The 18,135-nt window shown below is 43.1% G+C and overlaps 2 protein-coding genes across 15 annotated transcripts; one reads left to right on the plus strand and one right to left on the minus strand.

The window, feature by feature from the left end:
- Positions 1-557: 557 nt before the first annotated feature.
- LOC120451093 (microtubule-associated protein tau) lies at positions 558-17,811 on the plus strand. 14 transcript variants are annotated; one of them, XM_039634491.2, is made up of 10 exons: positions 558-1,184; positions 5,888-5,905; positions 10,103-10,146; positions 11,239-11,428; positions 11,491-11,693; positions 12,337-12,522; positions 13,301-13,318; positions 13,726-13,884; positions 14,827-14,892; positions 17,417-17,811. In XM_039634491.2, the coding sequence occupies exons 1-10, from the start codon at positions 974-976 to the stop codon at positions 17,600-17,602; spliced, it is 1,281 nt and encodes a 426-aa protein (XP_039490425.1). In that variant the 5' UTR covers positions 558-973; the 3' UTR covers positions 17,603-17,811. The 14 variants fall into 14 exon arrangements, with proteins under 14 accessions (XP_039490425.1, XP_039490426.1, XP_039490428.1 ...); XM_039634490.2 differs by lacking the exons at positions 558-1,184; positions 5,888-5,905 and adding exons at positions 7,764-7,839; positions 9,190-9,925; XM_039634492.2 differs by lacking the exon at positions 5,888-5,905 and having other exon boundaries at positions 559-1,184.
- LOC120451095 (40S ribosomal protein S10a) lies at positions 4,102-4,768 on the minus strand. The gene has a single exon (XM_039634500.2). The coding sequence runs from the start codon at positions 4,658-4,660 to the stop codon at positions 4,166-4,168; it is 495 nt and encodes a 164-aa protein (XP_039490434.1). The 5' UTR covers positions 4,661-4,768; the 3' UTR covers positions 4,102-4,165.
- Positions 17,812-18,135: the final 324 nt, after the last annotated feature.

An 18,135-nucleotide genomic window follows, 5' to 3' on the forward strand; every position in this document is an offset into this window, starting at 1 on the left:
TAATCCTATAGAAACGGTCTATTTAGGGATGCAAATATTTATATATGATTTCACTTGCTTGTTGATTAAAAACAAGAGCATAGAATTGAACAAAGTATTTTACAATAATTTTACTCAAAAGGCTGATATTTAACATTGAATCCATATGTTCCGCAAAGAAGTATCTAGATATTTTCGCCGTAGACTAAACCGACTTGTTAGCTGGGACACAAACCAATGAGAAGCGGGCGGATAAACAAACGATTTAAATACCGTGTACTAAAAAAAGGTTTGAGCTTTTTCTCTAAGAGAGAGCTTTTGAAAGGTACATTAATCTCCGAGCTTGGTTGGTTTTAGTCCTTACTTTTTTATTAATTATTAATTTATTATATTTAAAAAGAAAGTGTGAAAAGGGTGGTGGTACTCGCATCCTTATGTCCGCCTTTCTCGTTTATTCAACAATAACAATTATTAGCTAAAAACAATAATAATTCGGGGGGTTGTGATTCCGCTGAGCTTTTGCGTCGACGGCGATTCAAAAAAGTGTCAGAAAAGTTTCGGTTAAATGCGACGACTGCGAATCAGTTGAAATCGAGATAACAAGCCGACAAGCCGACCGAGCGGGTGCTGTCTCGTCGATTTAAAATTTGCACTAGCAAAAATCCAAATAAATTAGCAGAGTGCCAGTGAAGTGAGTGAGCGTGAGTGCACCGAGTCGAAATATAAATATTGTCATTTACGCCGTTTCAAATTATATTTCTGCGAGCATTTTCTCAACGCTCTATTAACGGCCAATCGAAAGTGAACCCAAAATATATTATTTCACACGCTGAACGAGTGTGAAGTGAAAAGGACTAGCCCAAAAATATACACACACAGAAACATACCGACAGATCCTGAAGTCCTTTTCGAGTTTTTCCGTGAGTGCAACAAATACACACGCAGCATACATACACACACACACAGGCACACGCACACTCGCTCAACTTTCAATATGGCGGATGTCCTGGAGAAAAGCTCACTGCTGGATGCTGTGCCACCACTAGGCGACCCCCACCCACCGCTGCCCCACCAGCAGCTGCAACAGGAAGCAGCAGCACCACCAGCAGCAGCAAATGCCGCACCACCGCATCAGCAGCAGCAGCCACAACAACAGCAACTGCAACAGAAGCCAGCAAATGCGAGGGCTAATCAGGATCAAAAAGGTGAGGGCGATACACTTCATACACAGAAAGGAAATTGTTTACATCTAACAATATATAGAAATAGTTTATTAAAGTATAAAGCTAGTTAAATGATAAGAAATGATGTATAAACTTTTCTATCTATAACTACCTTCCATATGTGCACAGTACACCTGAATTTAGCACTTAAAGTGACTTCACAGCGCATTACGCATACGCCGTGTGTGCTTTAGAAAATCAATTAGGAAAGTTCAAGGCACGCCTCCGTAGCCCAGTTGCATATAGCTGGTGATAGCGATAGCTATGGCTCAATTAGGCAAATTATATTGCCGGCACACCCCAGGACATTGATGGTTATGTCAGGCGAGCATGCAGAAGGTAGACTCACGTCATGCCCCCCATTACATTATGCAAATGGATTTGGGCCGGTTCAGTGCTCTGTGTGTGATCTGTTTGAGTAACCGCTTAGACCGGCAAGTTTACGGCTCAAGGGGGCTCGACTAGCGCCGGCAGGATGTGGATGCGGCTTCATTGTGCCCCCCCAGCTCTCGGTGTAATGACCTGCAACTGTGGCAAGCCACCACCCACACGGCGACCGAGTGCAGCTTTTAATTGTTCCTTATGCCCGGTGCCTTTGCCTCCAGTCCGCTGCATTGGCTACGTGTGTATCTATCAGATACATATACCATATACTGTGTATGAAGAGATACCGATATGGCCGACTGCGATAAAAGTTATCAGCCATTTGAGCCTGTGCACTCGCAAAAAGATTATCCCTGGTCTTAAGGGTGTCATGCTGCACTTGTACCTTATAAAAATAAGCAAAGCTCCATAAATCGAACTTTAAGTCTTTGAATCTTCCTTGACAGTCTAAAAACAAATGCACAAAATATCTCATTGTCAAAACATAAAGTGGCTATGTAGCTCTAAGTATGCAAATTATTAATACAAACCGAATCAAGTGTGCTGATTAGCTACAACTATTTTTCTGAGTGCACTGCTGCTGTGGTTGCTCTGCATTTGACCTCGTTTCAATTCGAGCTGTGTGTGTACCTTTTCATACGGGGTCGTTCAGTCTGCAAAGTTCAGCAGCATCAGCTGGCTGAACTCTATATTGAATTTCCTGTTGAATAGGGTATGCCGCATGCGACTTGGCTCCATTTCGGACTGTTCTCTAAAACAGTTGACTTCATTAGGGCAGTGTGATGTGTGTGCAGCGAGAAGATACACCCCTGCCTCGTCGGGTGAATATTAAATCAAGTGTGTTCGAGTCAAGAGCAAACCGGCTCTGCTAAATAAAAACAATAACAATGCGCTGCTGCTGATGTAGCATTGTTTAGCGCTAATAATAAAAGTAAAAATATAGTTGTTGATTACTATCAGAGCTGTCAGCTACATGAAGTCACCCGCTCTACATCGGCATCTAGATTATATGAGCCACTCGTGTTGATAACAATTTCTACCTGACTGTTTTGCACTTTCTTTGGCAATCATATTTTCTACAAATAATAATATTAATCATCGTGTGACGTAATGGTGCTCAATTGAAAACAAACAAATGTGTACTGCGCTCAGCGATTTTATAAATAGCCCAGAATCGCTGCAATTTCTGTCACCCATTTCGCGGTGGCTTTTCAATTATCAGAAAACGCTGCCAGTTTCGTTTCTCATTTGCAGTTGGCGCTGCAATTGATTTTCTTCTCTCTGCCTTTGGTTTTTCCTATTGGGGGCGTGTGCCAGATACCTTTTTCTTAACGGAAAGCTTTTAAAACTCTGCTAATTGTTAAGGTTTCCGCTTTGTGAAACAATTACCAAATATTTGGAGCCATATTTGTGGGGCACACCCATGCACAAACTACTCAAGCAAGACGAACTTGGATTTTGGCTTCTGATTTTGTGACTTTGGGATACGCATGGCCTGTCCATATGGTCTTAATGATTAATTAATCAGTTCGCCAAGCGATTCAAGAATTTGTGTCCACCTATCAGTCGAACAGCCAACCTTATGGCTAATTTGTTCACTGGTTGTAGCTATAAAGTTGTTAATGTGTATCTGATGGATGCATCCGAGAATGCGGCACAGTTGGGGCTTGATTAATTAATTTCAAAATTAAAAGTTTGATCAATAAAGTTGGCAAGTGAATATTAATAAAGTACTGCCTTAGCACGGGTGTTTGCCTAATTGTTTTTCCGCGAACAAAGTGTCGCTAGACACGCGACATGCAAATCCCTTTCGATCCGTGTTACCCTCTAATTAAAGCCACAAAAGAGTTGTCAAATGGCTGCGGAGCGTTGGCACCTTCAATTCCAGTTCAATAAACTCGGCCAGGGAACTGAACTGGCTATGATTTCGATTTGCTGCAATCTGCCCGATTTTCCACGACAGTTTTCACTTTCCCCAGCAGAAGGTGGTATCTTCAGCTGGATGGGTTACCCAATCCAATCCAATCCGATTCAAACCCAATTCCATTAGCAATTCCCATCCCAGTTGGCTTATACCGCTTTGGGCAGACGCCGCATAATTTGTTGTTCTGCTGGAAGTTGTAGCCAAGTCCATATTTGGTATAGCAGCCCGTTTTGGGCGACGTATCGTGCGTGCGGCTGCCGCACTGACAATTGCCACATTTTGTGGCAGGCAATCAATAATCGAAGTGCGTCAAAAATACAAATGTTAAAGTTACCAAACCGCCTGCCAGTTTGGCCATAAATACGGCCATGTTCGACACGAAATGCGCGCCACCAGAGGTCCTAGTCAATATAGCCATAAATTTGGCTCTTGATTAATTGATAAGGTGTCGTATTCAGCATGGGAATATGAAAATAAACTGGTGCATATTTTACTTATTATACCATCAAACTGTAAAACGCATTTACCTGATTTTAAACAAAATATCCTTGCTAAGAGTGAGTAGGTTCTTAACTCAAGGAATATACACAATTTAAAAGGCATATAGAAATACTCGGTATATTGATCTTAGGGAAAAGTTTACTTTTCCATTACTTTATTTGTAGTAGCGAGAAGCGCGACCAAAACCGCCACGATATTCCACCTGTCCGCTTCCGGCGCCCACATCGCCTTTCTTGTCCACTCCATCGTCGAAAGGAGCGCGTCTGTAGTTGGATCTGTCCTCATCGACTTTGGAAGCGCCTCCAAATCCACGAGATCCCGATCCTCCAGGGCCGCCACGCGGACGCACTGTCTCCGAGTGAGCAGGACGCGTCAAAGTGGAGGGCACAATCTCCGGGGGCAAGTGCAGATAGGTGCGCAGCTCCTCGATGCCCTCGTTGGTCAGGCACCAGTAGAAGTGCCTCCAGGCGAACTGCTCCGTGACCCAGCCACGTGAGTGCAGCGACTGCATCACCTTGATGACTTGCAAATTTGGTATTGTTTCCAGATCCGGGTGCTTCTGGATGGGCGAGTCCTTCTTCGCCACCAGCACACCCTCCTTGAAGAGGTACTCGTAGATGGCGACACGATTGGCTTTGGGAATGAACATCTTGAAGCTATTCGATTTAAATTGAAAGAATTCCGGAAGAGCGAACTTTGCTTGGCGAAAAGTCACAGAAAAAGAGAGATGGAGTTTAGTGTGGCCAGCTTAAATTTGTATTTCGAGAAACTTCCGTTTTTAAGCACTACTTATTGGCACTAGTGTTCATTAAGTGTTAAAAGTTTAAAAAGGTGTCAAAACAATCGAACAGCAACTAATAAGTTATTCGTTTATTCTTTAATTCATGAACTTGAGGGTTGGGGTGCCATCATTCTTCTAAACATAATATAATTTGATTAAGGTTTTTTTAAAGTTTATGATCATTTTATTAGCACCCCTTCTGATTTAAGAAGCGAACCTTTTCTCATATCCTGAGGTTGCCGGTGGTTTAAAAACCCCATTTATGTCAAAGTGTTCCCTGCATCTTGCCGGATTAGATGCGCTTTAAGCTCTCGCACTCCTGAGGAGGAGCTGTGATTCATCTTTTGCGTCGCAGGACATTCTGGCCAAACATGCGCACTGCGAGCGGCGGCAAACCACATGAGGAATTCCTCCCCCGCAGGAATGCCGAGCAGAATAATCAATGAGCGAAACGCAGACACAAATTGACCAAGGGAAGCCAACCAAGAGGAAGGCATGCCGATAGATACAACGTGAGCACACCACCCACCGACCGGCTGCATCCCCCCAAAAAAAAGCTAAGCAAATGCCGGATAGAAAGGAAAACGAAAGCGATTAGGGGGTGGCAAAACCACCCCCTTCGAAAAGTGTCAACAAGACGCAGTCGACCTTGCTTAGCGTGCGTTTCCGATTAAATGCACTCGCTTTACATAACATTTGAGTAATTTTCTACTAATTAAAATGGTTACCAAATCGATTATTCTATTTAAGTAAGTTTGTATTAACTAATAAGCACTAATGTAAAAGCAGTGATCGGAGAATATAAAAATGTAAATGATTTTTATTAGTTAATTTCAAATTCGAAACGGCTGTTAAATGCAAGCAGTGCAGGTTTGGATACTAGCTTTACGCCGGGTGGTTGTATTAGCTTAACGTGGACAGCAACCAAGCGGCAAATTGCATGCAAAGTCAGGCGAATTCGTTTAAATTAGCAGGAAATATATTTAAATCAGAAAAACAAAGACCTAAAATCTACTTACTAAAAAATAAAATATTTAAGTTTTTTTTTTTTTTAATAAAAGTATTTAAGTAATTATCACTTTAAATTAAAATCAGTTTTCTATTCTTTTCCAGGTTTGTATGCCATATGATTTATGGAACTAACTTAATGAAAACTTCAAATGGCTTCACTTATGGGTATGTTAAATATGAATAAGCGCCAAGAGCCTTGTAAAATCAAACTAACCTAGGCATTCAGCCCAAGCCTAGGCACCCATAACCTTGGCAATCGAAATTAGGCTACAGAACTATGCAGACATTACCCCAGGACCAAGCTCCTTCCACGTCGAAGGATTCTAAGGATGAATCCGTGGCACCCTCACGTCAGTTTGGATCGTCGCTGGTTTACTTTTATGTCTACGCATTAGAGCGCTGGAGACTTGCGTGCTGGCTGCTTGTAAATAAATAGACAACAATTAGGGGAACCTATGACAACAACACCTGGCTAATGGAAAGGTGCGTGGCAAGCGGTGCAAGTTGGCCCTGTATGGATATAAAAATATCCGTAATATCCAACCAGCAAAGGATTAGGTCTGCAAAAAGCAATGCACAAATGCGCGTCCACATGCCTCCCCCGGTGGGGCCATTAAATTAATCAAGTCAAATGAAATCTGCATATAAAATCAGCGTTATAGGGCCCCACAATTCGCTCATTGTTGGCGTGTTGAATTTGCATTTTTCCCCGGCGCCCCACTAATAAATTTGTATGTCAATAGAATAGGGGCTGCTCCACCAAAAATATATCCTGGCAGCGCTTTGAACTGCGCAAGGACACATTCTGTTTATGCGCCCCGAGAAGTTTACGAGCGGCCACGCTCCGCCAGACCAAGTTGGCGGCGTATCAAAACAAATTCTAAGTATTGTAATTCGAAATTTTTCAAAGCAAATAAAAGCAGTCGAGTTTTAACACTCGCGCCAAACACAACGCAGTGCAGAGAGCTGCCATCGCAGCTCCACCAAAATAACACAATAAATTGAATTAAATATCAAAATAAATTTAAAAGAAATACAAAGAATATAAACAAAATATTATTAAGCCATTTTGTCACAGTTAAAGTGTGTGCTAGTCTTAGGTAATTTGGCCCCACATCCTTGTGCTCCCTACAAAGTGCAAAGTGCATTAGCCTTCTCAGACTGTACGTGGCCAAGTTATTGCCCTCTGGCTAAGGAAAATCGATACAATTGCATGGCGCTGTTGTTTTATGGCCAACTGCGACTGCAACAATTGATAGTCGTTGGACTGTGTGTGATACAAATCGCTAGTGCCACTGCAGTGGCGCGAAAATTCAATTGCCAAAGGACCAAGTTTTGTTAACCATATTTCACCGAGGGTGAATCTAATTGAAATGCAATGCAGCCCAGGCTTAGGAAACTTTTGTGGTTGCACCTGTGCAACTGTTGACTTTCCACCCAACCAGCAAACCAACCAGCCAACCAACCAAGCAAGCAACCCATCCCATTGGCTGATAATCAATTTGGCCAAGACCATTTGGCCACAAATGACAGTTGAGTTGAACATTGTAGTGCGGTTGACATGAACATTGTGTGGAATTTCGGTTGATGTCAGCCGCGGGTAAATCACAAATCATTGTGGCCCTAATTTGCAGTTGCTGCCACTTTTGCCAGGCCTACTTTATTTTTTACTATTATTTTTTTTTTTTTGCTACTGCCAGGAAGTTGGCGATTCCGACTCTGAGTCGGCACAAGTTGCAGTTGCCTCTTTAGTTGCCAGTCGGATGTGGCACGTGCTGAGGTTACAGCTCCTCCAGTTTAAAGGATCCCTCGTCGTCCTGTGCAATTATATCGATTCGCCCCTCAAATGTAACACACCCAAAAAATACAAAAAAATACAAAAAAACATCAGAACTTAATGCAAAGGTTTTCGGTTTTATTTTCCCGCATTAAGTTAATTGCCAGGCAGTGCCGAGAACCAGGCCATATAGCACATAGTACCCAATAGTATCCCAATTCGAACAGTAACCCACTCAGAGATGAGTGATACCGATGCGGTGAGTTTTCAAGTACCCATTTCGAGTATATATATTTTGGAGCTGCACTTAGAGCACACAAATTCGCCCATGCACCAATGATTTATGAGCATAATTTGCATAAGGAATGATCCAGGTTAATGGATGTATTATTCCGCCGACCTTGCACATACATCATTGTCAGTGGAAGGAAAGAACCCTTTGCGAAGAACCAACCAAATCAAACAGCGATTTCTTGTGGCCCGTCGATTTTGGGCCTTAGAACTTCCAAAAAACTTTTGTTGAATCAATAAGCCACAAAAACAATTTGGGTCATGTTACAGCTGGCAACCGAAATTCATGACAAAATTCCCTAATGGTAACCAAAGACCAACCAAATACCCAACCAAATATCCTCGTATGTACATATAAACCCAAGTAGCTGAGAATACCAAAACAATAAAATGTAAACAAATGCAGAAAGAGCCATCAAATTTGAAAGCACCCACTCAATGTGAACTATATTGATACGTCTGCTCCGCCGATACACCGATACACGAGCTTTAGCTTCACCATTGCCACTTGCCACATGGCACATGGCACTTGGCACCCCCACAGTTTTGCAGAAGTAAAAGTAAGCCCACAACGATATATGGCCATACATATGCAAATGATATGGGCCAGTTTACCGGGGCAGGAGCATGCGGGTATATATCGATGGCATTGGCCACCAAAAAGCGACTCCGCCACGTATTGGGTTACCCGACACTTGCACATTTCTGCACCGACACCGCAGCCGAGAAGTTCTAGTCCTTCGCTAGGATGTACAGCACGGCAAAGGATCGCTCCAGCTCCAGCCAGGAGGTTTCTCCACAGGATTACCCAGTGCAGCAGCAGCGCGCTGAATCTGTAGATCGTCCTTCGCAACCCGCCCAGGACTATGTGCCTTCCAAGTCCATCGATTCATCTGTGGAACCAAAGAAAGAACCGCTAAGAACTCAGTTAAACACAGGCTATACCAATAGCAACGCCACTCTGGATAGCGCCTCCTACGGCTCAGATTCGGTGTCCAAACAGCAGCTACGATCTCAGCCGATTCCAGAGTACCAGAGCACTGCATATGAGGCACCTAGAGATGAGCGTAGCCAACTACAGCCACAAAGATCCCAGCCAGCTGCCGATTACTCCGCATACGAACGGCAGCAACGTCCGCCGCCGAGCACAATAGACTACACCACCGGCTATAATGCACCACCACCAGCACCCAAAGATCGCACCACCCTGTCACGCAGCAACTCGCGACCCACCCTCTCACTCAATCCCAAGCTCCAAACTCTACCCAATCCCGAGTATGTGCGTCCACCACCACAGAACTTTGTCTTGCCACCGCAGATGCGTGCCGCCGTGGGGCCACCACAGCCGCGTCCACCGTTCGCCGGCGCCAGGCCGATGGTCGGAATGGGACCACGTCCACCCATGCCACCGAACATGGCGGTCAGGCCACCGCCGCTGCGCACCACAGACAGCAAGAGCAACCTGCTCATGGGTCCACCGATGCGACCGGGCATGCCACCGCAACTCAATATGCAGCAGGCTCGTCTGCCCAATGCCGGCGGACAGCTGAGTCCGCCGGGCCAAGGACCACCAAGGCCACCAGGTGGATTTCCCTGGAATCCCGCCGGGGCACCGGGTATGCCACCAGGAGCACCTGGCATGCCACCTGGGGCACGACCTCCGCAGAATATGACGCGACCGCCGCCACCCACTTTTGCACGCCCGCCGCCGGGTCAGCCGCTGCAGGCACCCTTCAATCGAGCGCCCTTCAACCAGCCGCCCATGCAACCGCAACCGCAACAGCAACAACCACCACAACAGCTGCAACTGCAGCAGCAGCAACAGCAACAACAGCACATGCAACAGCAGCAGCAGCAACTACGCCCACTTTCGGCAGCCAGTGCACACAACAACAACGATGACGACGACGACGTGGTCATGGGTCCCGCGGTGACCCCGCTCAAGAGCTTCAATCCCAGGCCCGATCCCATGGGCGAGCCCCTTCTGGAGGACATGGAGCCGCCCTTCGAGACGAGCTCCCCAGCCGGAGAATCCAAAAAGGGGCTCGGCTTCAGTAAGACTTAGATCGAACAAAAAAACATAGACCATTTGTGAAGCCATTTCAGAGTTTATAACATATTAACTATTATTTTTGTAATTATTTTGTATTTCAAATTTAACTATCTCAAAAACATATTTCAATATTGTTAATATGCTTAAGTAACTAATTTGATTTCTTTGACTATTTCAGAGGGTGACAATGACAGCGGCGTTGATGAGTCCACTCAGGAGAAGGTGAGTTAATATGGGCTTTGAACCAGTTAAGCAGTTAACTAGTTAGCCATAAATTGTTACCTCTGCTGCGTCTCCGTTAATTGAGAGGAAATTAACTGGAACTGGCAACAAATGAATTTAATTCCGTTGACCGCCTCATCCGTCTGTCCCTCTGTCTTTTACCCCCGAATTGAGTTCTCAAATCATAAATATCTGTAAAAGGCCGGGGCAACCAGCGGGCGATCTGCGAGCCACAAGCTCCACGCTCCATTAGATCCCATATAGCCCATATAGCATATAGCATATAGCAGATAGCACATAGCATACGAGTATATCACATATGCCATATAGCATATTGTCTGCGACAGTTCCGTCGCTCAGTTTCCAAGTTGGCCTGCGTTCCGTGTGTTCGTGTGCAGACGCCAAAGTTCAGACTAAGTTTTGTGTTGGCAGACGGCAGTTGTTGGCGCGTCGGAAAAACCCACAGAAAGTGCGACAAAAGTCGAACAAATCCAAAGTATACTGCATATATATATTTGCACTACGTGAGCCACACAGGTGCGAGTCAAAAAAGAAAGCCAGAAAGTAAAAACAGGCAAATATTGCCCGAAACCCGCAAAAGAAACATACACAAAAAGCGATTTATATGCCTGATGATATCTGCGCACAGATAAGTGCCAAACACGAAAACGAGTCGTGAAATTCAAGGGGGGGTAAATCGTAGCACAAATATATACACATATATCCAAGCCGGAGTTGTTGTCTCTATAAATACCCATCCATATGCAAAAACGACGACACGAAGCGGCGACAATCGATAAAACAATGCATAAACTATAAGTCCTTCGTACCGAGACATCCAAATCGGCAGCCGTACGGCCGTACGGCCATAAATGCCATTGGCATTACGTTGACAGCTCCGGAAAGCCCGGGAGTGTTGAGAGCCAGTCGTAAATAGATAATAAACCCCGACAGCACAGCTACATACTGGCCAGGATGCATCTCGTTATAATGGCCGATACGACCTACTTGCTAGTAATCCATAATCCAAATGGAGTCATCATCTAACATCGTTTATTTACTCAACTCCGCCGTGTGCTTATTTCTTGGCAGGATCGCAACGGACCCAACTCGCCCAGTTCGCCCGTGAAAACGCCCACATCGACCTCATCGAAGCCGGACAAGTCGGGCACGTCGCGCCCACCGAGTGCCACGCCCTCGAACAAATCAGCACCCAAGTCGCGCAGCGCCTCCAAGAATCGCTTGCTCCTCAAGACCCCCGAACCCGAGCCAGTCAAGAAAGGTGAGCTATCTATCTCTATCTATTATATATATCAAATAAACCATATTTGTTTGTGTCATTAGTTCCAATGAACAAGGTACAAGTGGGACATGCGCCTTCGCCCAATCTGAAGGCGGTACGCTCCAAGATCGGATCCCTGGACAATGCCACCTATAAGCCGGGTGGTGGCCACGTGAAAATCGAGTCCAAGAAGATCGACATCAAGGCAGCACCGCGCATAGAGGCCAAGAACGACAAGTACATGCCAAAGGGCGGCGAAAAGAAGGTATGTTCGGATTGTCCACTCCTCCACCCTAGAGGATTAATCCATGGGCGGGATCGATGTATCCATTTCAAGCATATATATTCTGGTCCCAGCCAGTACATGACTCTCTCTCATAAATCTCTGTAAATTTCTCTCATCTACAAATGGCTTTAAAAGTACGAAGAAAATGTATCTTTCTCTAAGCGCAAGAAACGTAAAGTATAGTCGCGTAAAGTAAAGTATTGGCAGAATAAAAGCAATTTCACGGTCGATTTGCTATTTGAGATTCATGCCCATTATAGATGGGCAATCGTCAGCACGGTATTTTGTATCTTGTATCTTGTATCTTGTATCTCGTATATTGTTGTAGGAAATGCAATTACCAATTCGCAGCGACACTTAGCAGCATAATTCCGTTGCCTTATGTAGCGTATTCCAAACCCGTATCCGTATCCGTAGAACTGGGTGCGACTCTGACATTGAGGCGGATATCATCCGTTCGATCGATATTTTGACTTTCGCTTATAATCGTATCTATTGTATCTTGTATCTATTTACAACTTACGACCGAACTGAACCGAATCGAATCGAAACGAATCCGCACATTCTCGCACCAACAAAACACCACAAACCAACCAAAAAACAAAACACTGCAAATTCGTAGATAGTTACAACAAAGTTGCAGTGGAATGCCAAGTCCAAAATCGGTTCGCTGGAGAATGCCGCCCACAAGCCGGGAGGCGGGGACAAGAAGATAGAGACCCTGAAGATGGACTTCAAGGACAAGGCCAAGCCGAAGGTCGGCTCGACGGCCAATGTGAAGCATCAGCCAGGTGGCGGAGACATCAAGGTATGTGCCCACCATCCTCCCCCTTCGTGACCTTTCACCCCCCCTTTCCCCAACAGCGATTTCATGTTTGAGTTTGACCCAGAGACGAGAACGAGTTCATACATACTATGTATTGATTTTTGTAGCGGTTAAGCATGATTTCCGATTGCTGTTGGCTTTTGTTGGTTTTTTGGATACTCCACCTAAGTTACCAACTGGCATGGGCATATTCTATCCTATCTATCTGTTTCTCTCAGTGCATGAGCTGCAATGTTATGTTAGTTTTTAAAGTTTTAAACAGCATGCTGCCACGGCTAACCACCTGTGAAAGGTTTTTTACCATTAAGAAAGACAACAACCTTTAGAACTAACACTCAGAACACACAAAATACCAAAAACTTGAACCACTTTCCAGAGCTACGATAGGAAGATGAACATCATCTATGGCGAGGGCTCCAAAATAGTCAGCCATTGCGCCAATAACAAACGTTTGGATCAGAATTTGTATAATGAGGAGGAGTAGTATTTTAGTTGGGTAGGTAACATCTGTCTCAAAAATGGTGCTAAAACGAACCACACACACACCTAGTTTAGTTTTCGGGGTCAGCATTGTATATACATACGCAGATTAGAGGGAGAGCATTATGTTTAGTTCCTAACCATACCGAAAACCACTCTGAATAATTGAGAATAACTTATTGTTTCTCCACCCTTATTTTAACGAACCGAAACATGTATAAACCATATTTTGGAAACTGTATTTTGTTTTTAACTCAACCATTAATCAACGAATTCGAAGGATAACAACCCCAAGGATGTAAGTAGTCGTGATAACTCTTTCTCCCAGTGTAATCAGTGTGCTTTTGTATAGAAACCTAGATGCATCATGTTTTTTCTCCATATTTTTGATATTTTTTGAAACACCTAAGCAACACTTTTCCAGATCCCCAAGTCACTGCACCTTGTAGCGTATTTTTGTACCATTAAATTTATACCTAATGCCATCCATTTGTTAAGTTCTGTGCTCTGCTGTTTCTGTGTGTGAAAATTCCAAATTTCAGTTGTGTCCTTCCCCGATTGGCCGTTGTCGTGTGTCCATAATAATCCAAACGCAATGTCGCAAAACCTGTAAAATGGAAATACCCCCCATTTGCCAAACTCAATCTGAACTATGAACTTGCTAATTGATTTCTGTACGTTGCCGGTGCCGGTGCTACTTTTCAGATCCAAACGCAAAAACTAGAAATTAAGGCACAAAGCAAAGTTGGCTCTTTGGATAATGTAAAGCACAAGCCCGGTGGCGGTGAGAAGAAGATTTTCGATGATAAGGATTATTTGAAAAATGTTGAACACTCTGTTGCACTGACAACACCACCAACACAGGTAAACTACGTGTACATAAGCTCAAAGTAGTTACGTATGTATGTACTATCTATGTATCTAGAACTTAGCATTAACCCTGATTTATTACTAGACTCTTTTTTGTTCATTATGAAAGCAAACCAAAAGTAATCGATACAAGTATTTTCCAAACATAATACTAGTATATTAATCGCTATCCCATTTTGTGTTTACGTCGAGAAATTCATTTTTATGTAATCTGTAATGGCAATCAATTACGTTGCATTTTCGATTAACACTTTATGATTTCAGTCCGCAACTAACACCCTAGCACCACACCCCAAAAAGAGGCCCACACCCAAAACACCCAACCACCCACAGACACGCCCCACCCAAAACCGCTTTCAGATAACTCCCAGATAACACCCAAAAGATAAATCCTTTCATGGGGAACTGTGATCATGAGATAATAACTAACAATTGGACAAAGTATTCAGTATTTTGGCACATCTAGGCATCGTATTGTATTTTACAATGGGCATTCGTGAATTTTATCAGGGAGAGCCACCGAAATCTACAGAGATTTGAAACCATCTACAAAGTGTTTAAAGGTATGCTATGGAAAAGAGAAAGTAGTTCAAATTCGCTGCATACTTCTAGACACGTTGCAAGTGATTGCAAAGCTCTTGTAGTTGGTTAGCTACCTTGATTATTACAAGTTTTTGATTTTAGATGATTTATTGTATTATCCGTTAGTTTTTTTCAGTTCAGTTACACTTACTTTACATTTAAAAATGAATTTCTTTCAAACTCAAACTGAGATTCATTGGCAACAGCGCTTTCCATCCATGTGTTCCCGAAGAAGATGTTTGAAGATTTATAGTACAGTACACGCAATTCTCTTAACTATAATCTCTCTCTTTCTTTCTCTGTTCCCCCTCTCGCTCTCGCTCGCTCTCTGCCAACCCCGCCGGCTAAATGTAGTTTGCGGCACAAGGGCGCTTGATTGCCACGATCCATCTAGAATTCGGTCTCTGTAACTCAGACTGTGTGTGTAACAATATATTTGAGTCGCTTTTTAAATGAACTCCCTAGCTTTAACCAAGACATCCATCAACTACTGTACTAAACTACTGTACCTAAAGCCAAACGATTAACTGATGCAGGACTAAACCGAAAGCAAACCAAACTAAAAACTCAACTCAACTGAACACTAATCGAACTCAAACTAGAACTAGAAAAGCTCACACCGAAATCTCGAATGAGTTTGCAAGAGTTTCTATTTTAAATTGTAACCAATATACCTATACGCAAGGTGTATAGATGATGTAAACTGGCCTGTCCCTGGGTAAACTCCCAATGATCCGGTGTACATTGAATTCCGATCCTTGGGTTTGAGCCCACGGACAAGGACAGTAGTGCCCGCGAAGGGCCCAATGTTTGTTAACTCCTTTAGTATTTAGCGAATGTCCTTAAACAAAGTATTATTTTTATGGCGAACAGCCTGGAAACCTTACACTACTTAGGATAGTACAAATTTTGAACAATATACTGATCCGCAATTGCTCAAAGAACCCCAAACACACAAAACTCCGATCCTGAGGACGGTTTAGCAAGAGGCTGACCAGCATTTATATCATCTAGTATTGATCATCTAACAACAGTGCTTTGCTCGCTCACACTAAAACAGAATACCACTCAAACATCGACCTCTACTCTCACATCAGTTTTAAATTACGATTAATTATGTTCTTCATTTCTGTGCTTAATATTTCTATTCTGTTTATTTTAGGAATATATATAAAATTTTTATTAGGCTAGTCATACGAAACTAAGTGCATTAAATTCGAAATTCGTACCGAGTTACGTCCATTAGAGTTATTTATCGCCTATTGCTACTTATAACTACCACATCATATACTCGATGCAATCCGAATGCAATGCGGTTTTAAACAATATATAGATACATTCGATTTGATCACGCAAATCCTCCCGTAAGTTAATGTGCGTTGCGAGTCCCTCAAAGACATGTCCGTTGCGTATATAGATAGTTATATATACCTAAATACTTAACAGTGCTGTGATAGACTAACCGAACCGTTGGTACCGATCCAAGCCGATCCAATTGCATCCATACCGAACCAAGCCGAACTATATAGAAAGCCCCCTACCCAAAATGGTTTCATGGGCATTTGCTTGCGACTTCCCCGTTTACTCCACCGCATTCCAACCATACCATACCAACTCATGACTTTAATTCTAACCAGGCTTTTGGTTTACCCCATACTAGTTTACTTTATGATTTGTGCAATCGATACGCATTCACGTTTATATTTTTATCTTGAACGCAGAGTCCACTACCATCCATGACGGCTTCTGGCGCTGATGAAAATTTAAATCAACAAAGCTAAATGCCGAAATGCCCGAAATGCATGTCGAGCTGAATCTGAAAGTGTATCCGAATCCGAATGTGAATCTAAATCTGACTCTTTCTTTGCAAGCTAAGATCGAAACGAAAGTGAAATGAACACACTGAGCAAGCAGCTAATTTGAAATGTACTATCTAAGCAAAATCCACACAAAGCAAAACGAGAGTTATGCGATAATTCCCACACACCCTCACATGCCAGTAAATGCGATCAGATCATCGATCAGATCAATTCGATAGAGGTGCAAGCACGCAATGAGATGCAGATACTCGTATGTACATCTACACAAGCAACACCACCATCACCACCCCACATAGAAGCGGTATTTGGTATACAATCGAAAGTATATTTGACTAGTTGAGCAATGCACTCTTTATCATCAGATACCAGACATGAATTATATATCTTAATGTATTACCAGAACTTCATATATACATACAAATATATATATATACATAAAAGTATCTAAATATTTAAGCGAATTATACAAGAATCGTACGAGTAAACAGTATGCTTAGTTGAAAATGTTACCACTTGACGTCTAAATGTTAAACGACTAAGATAATGCAGCCATTTAGATACTTTTGCGACCAGTGACCAGTGACAAGAAAAACCAAAACCAAACCGAACAGATACAGAACAGATAAAACCACGTATAAGCGTACTTTTACTATTAATTTGTATCTTATTAGTCAAGCGCATCATTCTCACGATTTATTTACACCCTGTTACAAAATGTAAGAACAATGGCAAAATTTAAGCAAATAAACAAACAAAAAAAACGTTTTTTCATTTACCAAATCTCGGCGTTGTTGCACTTAGTATTTGAATTCCAACAGCCACCTACCTTTATCGCATCGGTATTGAGATAGACAATCAAATCAAATATTGGAGATACCCACAAGTATCTTATTTGGCAAAGTCACGCCCACGCCGCAAGCGTTCCAACAAAGCCACGCACGAGCACACATCCTCTACTACCTCATTGGATGCATTGGTAATCGAAACAGATAAATTTTGATCAAGCAAATTCGTAAGTCGCCATCTCAATCGAGCTATTGACCTGTTTTGCATCACACTTTCTGCTCCAGCGAATCTCTCGAGCTGGGGAATCTCTCTAAACACTCTCTTTCGATCCCCCGCAGTATTGGAAGGCGCCGCGCATCCAGCGGGCCACCACACTCACCTCGTCCATGTCCCTGCCAGCGGAGTGCCTGGTCCTATCCGTGTCCATGCCCTCGCTCAACTCGGAGCCCAAGCGTCCCAAGAGTGCGGGGCCCAAGAAGAAGCCCGGCCAGGCCGTCCACTCGAAGCCATTCCGCCTGTATTGATTAGAGTCAATCGAGCTCAGCCAGGATATGAGCCAGGAGCTGATCCACAAGTCGCACGAGACGTCACCCAATCGAAGCACTCAGAGATTTGTGCACAAGTTGATATCGCGGCACGCACTTCTAAAAAAACATACATATGCAGAATACAAACATTTTATCAAACCGTTGATTGTTTTAAAACCGAAAAAGAAACGAAACGTGGCATTTACAACAAAATAAACGACTAAATGAGAGGCAAAGTTAAGCACAAAATACAGCTGGTTTCGTTTGTTTCTTTATATAATTACAGTATATATTTTCGTAAGTATTAAATCAGTTTTACGGCTGCTACATCTCTGGAGCCAAACGGCCTTCGTTTACATTTCATTTACATAAGAATTGCGTTAGATTTATGTATAATTAGTACAAAAATTGTCCTGGGATTTCGTTACGTCTCAACTTTATCATCATTCTCATTGTGTGTTTGGAAAATTGTGTGCTTTTCTTGGTTTCTTGAGGTTTTTGTATTCGTTTTTGATTCTTGTTCCATCGTT

This window comes from Drosophila santomea, chromosome 3R (genome assembly GCF_016746245.2).
Source record: "Drosophila santomea strain STO CAGO 1482 chromosome 3R, Prin_Dsan_1.1, whole genome shotgun sequence".
In the NCBI taxonomy this organism is placed as follows: domain Eukaryota; kingdom Metazoa; phylum Arthropoda; class Insecta; order Diptera; family Drosophilidae; genus Drosophila; species Drosophila santomea.

Coding starts and splice junctions, on each gene's coding strand:
- LOC120451093 (XM_039634484.2), top strand. CDS start 8,620: ATGTACAGCACGGCAAAGGATCGCTCCAGCTCCAGCCAGGAGGTTTCT. Junction 9,926..10,102: donor CAAAAAGGGGCTCGGCTTCA/GTAAGACTTAGA, acceptor TGACTATTTCAG/AGGGTGACAATGACAGCGGC. Junction 13,885..14,826: donor TGACAACACCACCAACACAG/GTAAACTACGTG, acceptor GGCTAAATGTAG/TTTGCGGCACAAGGGCGCTT.
- LOC120451095 (XM_039634500.2), bottom strand. CDS start 4,660: ATGTTCATTCCCAAAGCCAATCGTGTCGCCATCTACGAGTACCTCTTC.